This window comes from Mauremys reevesii, linkage group 7 (assembly GCF_016161935.1).
Source record: "Mauremys reevesii isolate NIE-2019 linkage group 7, ASM1616193v1, whole genome shotgun sequence".
In the NCBI taxonomy this organism is placed as follows: Eukaryota; Metazoa; Chordata; order Testudines; family Geoemydidae; genus Mauremys; species Mauremys reevesii.
The window spans coordinates 42,885,941-42,893,863 of record NC_052629.1 but is presented as its reverse complement, the minus strand read 5'-3'; the positions used below and the strand labels follow the sequence as shown (position 1 = coordinate 42,893,863).

The 7,923-nt window shown below is 36.2% G+C and overlaps 1 protein-coding gene across 2 annotated transcripts; it reads left to right on the top strand.

Annotated features, from left to right (window-relative positions):
* Positions 1-315: 315 nt before the first annotated feature.
* SRGN (serglycin) lies at positions 316-5,210 on the top strand. 2 transcript variants are annotated; one of them, XM_039547815.1, is made up of 3 exons: positions 316-471; positions 2,640-2,787; positions 4,717-5,210. In XM_039547815.1, exons 1-3 carry the CDS (start codon positions 381-383, stop codon positions 4,919-4,921), a joined length of 444 nt encoding a protein of 147 aa, XP_039403749.1. In that variant the 5' UTR covers positions 316-380; the 3' UTR covers positions 4,922-5,210. The 2 variants fall into 2 exon arrangements, with proteins under 2 accessions (XP_039403749.1, XP_039403750.1); XM_039547816.1 differs by lacking the exon at positions 316-471 and adding an exon at positions 2,408-2,514.
* Positions 5,211-7,923: the final 2,713 nt, after the last annotated feature.

Here is a 7,923-nt window from a genome sequence, read left to right as displayed (position 1 = left end):
GAGAGCTGACATGTCTGCAGGTAATGTATGTTTAGGGGAAAGCCTGTGGGCAGGCAGGATTGTACCACATACTTCTGGACCCTCATTTCTAATAGCTGAAATAACATTTTTATTATGATGCTTACTGGGAACCCAATCCCACTGTCTTTGCTCAGGCAAAATTTCTCTTGAAATCAGTGGTGATTTTTGTCTCAGGAAGAACCATGTAATTAGACTCTGGGCTTTTATTGTAGATATCTCACTTAAATCAGTCAGGAAGTTGTGACGCAGGTTATGGGTTGGGTTTGAGGTTTTGGAATCCTTTTCTAAAAGTCGATCTCATTGCCTCGTTTTATTTCCTGAGTGTGAAGCCGTGGTGAAGAGTGGTGGAGTGTGGAGGAATGCAAGCCAAAATGCAGACTCGTGTCAGATGTAATGGGAGGATTTTCCTGGCTGTTTGTATAATCCTCTTTATGGGATACACAGCACAAGGTAAAACTGTGAATGGTTGTTATTTCTATAATCCTCTTTCTAAACTGTGTAGCATAGGCCAAGTAAGTATACTATTGATTTGAAAGAATACTTGTAAATGGCCTTGAAGTAGGAATAATAAAACCTACTTTTTATAAAATTAAATCTTTTTTTTTGTTAAACTTTCCATCAAGATAAGTTTTTGTATAATGCCAATGACAAAATTGTTTTTGACAAGTGGATCTTTTCTGTCCTCCTTATATAGACGATATATGTAGTTAGTATTAGTATTTATTTTATAAAAAACATTATTTAAATGATGGACATGGCAAGTGACAGAAGTTCTATATAAATATCTTAGCCAACTGTTTTTGTAGTGGCTGGAATATATCAGCATCATGCTATGATCATAGTAATCTACAGATTTTTCTATCAGCAATCTAAAATGAATCTTAATTTCAGGAAGTAAGAAGTTTATTGGAGTTGTTTCAATCAACAGTGAGGCTAATAAATCACCTGCAGATAATATGTAAAATTACAAAATGTTACTTTGTAAAAGCAACTATGGTGCCCAATTTTGCCCTCATTTATACCCTGGCAACGCATTGACTTTAGTGGGTTTGTTTGGACGTCTATCTGATTGTTGAATGCAAGGTCTTAACAGTTAAGCAAATATTTGAGAAGATGCGTATTTCCTATATTATAGCTTCACTTGTTTCATGGGGAAATAGGAAATTTGTGTAAGTATGGGGAAGTTAAAGGTTTGATTCAATACAGCAAAAATTACAACACCGTGCACTAGAACAGTTAAAAGGAAATGTTGATTCACAATGACACAGACATTCTGTATTTATTTCTTACAAGAGACATTTAGTTTTCAAGCCACATATGTATAATTTCCTGTAGAGATATTATTACAGTGATATGCATTAATTAGCTACCTACTGGTGTTTTCATCCTAAATATTGTTTTCTTTGGATGACTATTACCTGAATTTTTTGCACACAAATTACTCGGGTGTGGTACATGTTACTTTTTACATCTATTAAAAACAGACTTTACTTTTAGTAATATACAAACAGAAGAAATAACAATGAAAAGGAAAAGGTACTATGAGAGAGACATGGAATAATGGCTATTCATATCTCTCCAAACACATTCTTTCTCCTGTAGACGAAATGTGTGCATCAGAAAATTGGAAGAGTGATTCAGTACAGTATGGTAATAGACAATGTTAAAAGGCACTGTAATTACAGAGAAAAGACATTCCCAAAGAACAAAATGAAATTAGACTAAAATACCAAAAGAAGGAGAATATAACATGAGGCTTCAGATGCAATTAGTTAATGACACCAGAAGAAGGATGAAAAGTTGAATCCTAAATGTATTTTTGATGGTTTCAAGTGTTTTGTTTGTTGGTTTAATTTTTGTTTTGCTCCTCTGACATTTTTTTAAGAAAGCTTTTGCAGCGGAAACTTAGATGTGAATGTAGGTTAGACATTGTGAGAGGAGAGGAAGTGAAAGAGCATCTGAAGAGTGTTTAGTGAAAATCTGCAGCAGCAGCTACTTTCCAAGAAGTCAGTAAATACGCCCTGCAGTCTACGCTATAGGGCCTTATTATTAATGGGCAGATCCCACAGGGAGGGTTGGGGAGGAAATCTCTGTGAGGATTCTTTAATGGAGATTACCTCAGTATTGTTCTGTTGAGGAGGTAGGTTACCTTTGGCAGATTCTGGGGGATCTGTTGGAGGCTAGGACAATCCACAGGAAGGCTCTGTGCCTCCACACCAACTCTGGCACCTCACAAGACAGGACCCATGCTTTCCACATTTTTATGTGCCTTTCCATGCTTTATGTGTTCTTTTCATACATGTCCATTTAATTCTGAAATCTACTCCTTTGTGTTGTCATAAGAGACATAGAAGTTCATCTAGCTGTTTCATATGGAATTTCTTCAGTGTTTGGAAGATGTGCCCATATGAATATAATATGAGATACAGGACTATTACTTTGTGATAGTACTGGTTAATTTAAAAATGTCTTGTCAGAATTGTTTATGGTTGGGTAATCACTAAATATATACATATCATTATAACTATCAGCTTCCAGATCAGGAGGTCATAAAGTAAAATAGTCCATAATATTAACTACAGTAATTCATACTAATAATGTACAAATAATTTTATCAGGTGTTCCAGTGCAGAAAGCAAGATTTCAGAGGGTAAGATGCAGACCTGACATCTCGTCTGCTAACTGCATTGAAGAAAAAGGACCGTTGTTTGAAATTTCTGAAAGTGGAGCTAACAGAATCCTCCCTCCCAAGGCTGATCCATTTCTGTAAGTAAATGAATTGTCCTTTCAGTATTTATAGTTGGCATCGATAAGCTTTCAGTATTCTTAGCTACGGCTCTTACATCTTTGACTTTTAATGTACATAAGAACCACCATACTGGTCAGACCGATGGTCCATCTAGCACAGTGTCTGTCTTCCAACATTGGCCAATGCCAGGTGCTTCAGAGGGAATGAACAGAACAGGGAACCATTGAGTGATCCAGCCCCTGTCTCATCCACTTCGAGCTTCTGGCAAACAGAGGCTAGGGACACTCAGAACATGGGGTTTCATCTCTGACCATCCTGGCTAATAGCCATTGATGGACCTATCCTCCATGAATTTATCTAGTTCTTTTTTAAACCCTGTTATAATTTTGGCTATCTATCTATCTATCTATCTATCTATCTATCTATCTATCTATCTATCTATCTACTGTTATGCATTTGATTTTCCTTTGCATGTTGAAAGAGTATTAATTTTTAAAAGTGATAGTACAAACATGGCTAAGATTTTGACATTTACAATAGATTGATGTGGATGATGATCATATTTCATTAAAGTCTAAGGAGACAAACTGGTATATTGTATAGGATTTGTTAGAGCCAATCAGATCAATGCCAATTACATTTGGTATCTCATCTCACGCAGTGACAAATCCTCAGTATTTCTAATGAGGGCACAATCCAGCCCCTGTTTTCAGCAATACACCTAGCCACTTGTGCAATATTATATATGGCGATCCGGAATGGAAATACTGTTTCCTGATGTCTTTGATGATCAGTATATGTTCTTAAACCTGAGACTTGAATGCCATTATTTTAGCTTGTATGATCATAAATGTTGTTGGTCATAAAATTTCCCTTTAAAAAAAAATCTATTGATGGTATTTGACCTCCTTAGCGGTCAGTTCTCAATTTGACTGCATGCTGTGTAAAGTATTTCTTTCTATTGATCTAAATTCACCTGCCATTAAGGGTTAGGACTCTTGCTAATCCCGCGGAACGTAAACTCCTTAAGCAATGGATATAAGGATTTTTGGCCCAAAAGGGCACTTTACCAGGAAAGAAACGTCTGTGATACCAGGGAGGAGTGGCTGTATTGGCCTTCCGAGACAAAGGCTTTGTCTACACTACCGGGTAAGTCGACCTAAGTTACGCTACTCCAGCTACGTGAATAATGTAGCTTTGGTCGACTTACTGTGGTGTTTACACCATGCTGCGTTGACAGGAGATGCTCTCCCATTGACTTTACTCTTCTCATTCTGATGGAGTACCGGAGTTGACCGGAGACCGCTCTGCAGTTGATTTTGCAGGTTTTCACTAGATCCGCTAAATTGACCCCCGCTGCATTGATCCCCAGTAAATCTAGACATGGTCAAAGCCTCTCCTGCCTATTCCCAGCTGAGAGCCACTCTTTTTTTCTTCTGGGCTGCCTTTAAGCCTCACTACCCCTCTTGGGTGCTGCTGATCCTACCACTGCCTCATATTGAGATAACCTGCTTAATACTTTCAAAAGACAAGCTTTGGAGTTTAAAATCATAACTTTGCTAGACACTAAAAATCATTATCTTAATAAAGACACTGGATTCATGGCTTATTACAACAATCTGTTACCCACTAAACCCTCTTTTTATCCCATGACTAGGGGTGTTAATGGGCTACTTCACCTTGAATGGTCTCTTAGTTGAGCATACATAGTTCACACATATTCTATCTGTTTGACCATGTATTTAGCTGTGACACTCTGAGTACATTTCCCAGACCTGTCTCTCTCACCAACCGAAGTTGGTCCAATAGAAGATATTACTTCACACACCTGGTCTCTCATTGAGAAAAGGTGCAGTTCAGTATCAGCTGATGAGTGTTAAGCAGAATGGGACAATCACATTTGTCTTTATGAATAAATTGTATTGTGATTTTTCTTGTATTTTCAGGATGAAGAGATTTCAGGAGCAACCTGATATTTTCTCGCTTTATGGTGAGGAATCTGGATCTGGGGCTGACGACATACCTGAAACAGAATCAGAATCTGGGTCAGGAATTGATTACAATGTTGAGTATCCTAACTTGTCATCTTCTGGCTTGGTGCAAAAAGAGGAGTTGAAGCAGGAACTAACAAATGAAGATTTAATGCTGTAAGAAAGAAGACTTTATCTCTATCATAATGATTATTTACAGCACTTCTTCTATGTTGTATAACTAAGTGATTAGTCTTAGGACAAACAGTTTTATAAAAATTATAATCCAACAAAAGTGCCTTATAATCTTTATTGCTTTTCTTCACTAAAAAAATCTTTGTTAAATGTGACCTTACCTAAATTTATATGTGCATTTTATATCTAAGCTTGGGATGTTTCTGAAATCATGGGAAGATGGAATCTAAAAGATCCACGATAGTCTTGCTTGAGACAAATATTAGTATAGAAAAGAAAATGACTGGAAAATATTAGGTATGTGTATTCAAGCAGCAATCCAGGAGTCACAGACATACAAAGTAATGTAACTACAAGTAAACTTCCCCAAACTTTTTCTTTGCTCCTCCTAGATAATTTTCCATATAAAATACCAGTAAGCTTCTTTGTGAAATTAATTGTTTGCTATTATAAAATGTATTCCATATTACACAATAACTAATATAATGTTACTTTAATAACTGAACTTTTTATAACACCCAGTGGGCCGCAATACAATATATAATATAATTTTGGCTGTTCCTGTTAGTATAAATGACATGGTCATGTAGGTCCAAGAATCGTGACTCCTTCTACATTCCTTCTGTGTGATTATTATTAAAAGTGGTTAAAGAACAACTGCATTTGTTATATTTTAAATTTCTGGCTGAATATTTTTCCTTATATTTGCATCTACTCAGTTCTAATACTATTAAAATTTTAATGTAACCAAATACTGATTTTTTTTCTTAAATGCTGGAGTGAGTGCTCAAAAATATGGGTGGAAATGAACAATAAGCAATTTTGTTTTCTAGTAGTCTTCATGAAAAAAGTATCGAAAATACACTAGCTGTGAAAAGGTTATAATCTGAGGCAAAATAAATCCATGGCTACAGAAAGTGCACCAATTTTGAGGATTTAAGATCTTTCCATAGGTTTTGCCAGATTTTAAGCTATCTTTTAAAATATAATAATTTCTAGCCCCCCCAGTTGCTGATTACCCACAACTTGCAATGAAGTCAGAGTGAATTTTCCCACTGACTTTATAGGAAGCAGTATTAGTTTTAGAAAGTGCCAGAGACATTCTCTCAGCTGACAAGGACCTGGAACTGTTTGCCCGGAAGCCAGACCAAATGCTTTTATGTTTGATTTTGCTACTCTGATAGAAAGAGAATCTTTTTTGTATTTCATATGAAATAACCCTCCTCCCCATCACACTGAATTTCCCCACCCCTTTCACATTCTATGTTTTCAGCCCATCCTCAGAAAAATCAGTAGAGTCCTAGAGTTATCCAGAAGAAGGAGATAAAATCTTGTAGTCTACAAGGAAGAACAACATACTTGGTAGCACTGACAACTGCTTAAATTATTAATACAATTTTAACAGGTTGGATGAAGGTTTATAGAACAAGTGTCACCAGTCTTTTTAGGTGTTTCCCATGATGACACCCACCTTTTAAATAAAATGTAAAAAACTAAAACAACCTCTCTATCCCAGAAATAGCATTAGAGGTACATGCTATTCTGTTTTTAAATACAAAGCCAGTATTGTTCTATGGGCAGTAATATAAAGGAGATATCTGCTGTGTTTACTGAGGTAACTGCTTCATTCAAAGGACCCAATCCAGCAAACCACTTAACTGGGTGAGTAGCCCAAGTCAGTAGATCTTCTCATATGCTTGGAGGTCAGCATGTGTTTAAGTGCTTTGCTGGATTGTGGCCAGAGTGCTCAACACCTTGCAGGATTGAGCCCAACGAGAGCAAAACATGCAGAAGATAACTGTGTATACCAAGTAACATTGCCATCTAGTGCTGAAATGACAAGCCTACATTTTAACAAGCTAAACTTTCAAATACGCAACATATTCCTCATCTAACATATTTGTTCCAAAACATGGAATAGAAAATAGTTGAGTACTATATCTAAATAAATGGCACATTAACTTCTTTGTATAACAAAGTGTTCATAATTCCAGATGTACTTTTTATAGAAATTTAATGATTCTCAACAATTAAAGATGACTTGACCTTTGCAGTTAGTAGCATACATTACGTTTCTTCATATGCTTCTGAAGTTTCAGTAGTACTGTTGGATTTTTCTCTGGTGCTGTTGTTGTAATCTTTATCATTTTTCTATAGGCTTTTGATGGAAGCATTGACTGAGATCTGAATGTCGTGAGACTATCTAGTGATAGATTGACTGCAAGCAAAGCATTTTATTAGGATTTAGCTAGCTCTTCCTAATCAAACTGACTCTTAAGTTGGTGCCATTGTCCCTGGTTCAGATTAAACAATGTAGGACAGTGGACCTGCTTTTGATGCTTTATCTAGTAATCACTTATCTAGTAATCACTTCTCTTCTTGAGGTTCAACTCACTGCTGATGTACAAAATTGCTGTTTAAAAATGTTATTTGACAGCTTTTTTCTGATGAGTTCTCACAAAAACTGCTTGTTTTTTCCAGATCTGTTGACCCATCCCTGGTTTTATGAGGTCCAGATGTGAGTGTAAACTTTTGACTCATCAGTAATGCAGTTACAGCTTTCTTTAAGTAGATACTGTTGGAGCAAAACAATTATCACCTTCCTCTGCCCCTCAAAACTTAGCAAAGGGTGTTGCTGCATGTAACATTCCTGTTTTAAATCCTGAAGTAGTACTTGCTTAGAAGTCTGTATACAACTTTTAACAAGGTCACTAATGAGTGGATGATATGGGGCAGTGCACATGAACTTCACCTCAACTGAGCTGACAAAATTTGGCCACAATTAATTCTGATTATTACACACACGTTTTTTTAGAATTTCATATCCAACAAATAAGTATTTTCAATCGTTAGGCAGAAAGTGTAGATTTCAACATGATCTTTGGTGGTCTGTTGAAGCTATTTCCATTTCAAGAAAAAATCTCTGATTTAAACATGATCCATCACAATCTATAGATAATCACTTGAAGCATTCTAGACAATTGCTGG

Coding starts and splice junctions, on each gene's coding strand:
- SRGN (XM_039547815.1), top strand. CDS start 381: ATGCAAGCCAAAATGCAGACTCGTGTCAGATGTAATGGGAGGATTTTC. Junction 472..2,639: donor TATGGGATACACAGCACAAG/GTAAAACTGTGA, acceptor TAATTTTATCAG/GTGTTCCAGTGCAGAAAGCA. Junction 2,788..4,716: donor CCCAAGGCTGATCCATTTCT/GTAAGTAAATGA, acceptor TTGTATTTTCAG/GATGAAGAGATTTCAGGAGC.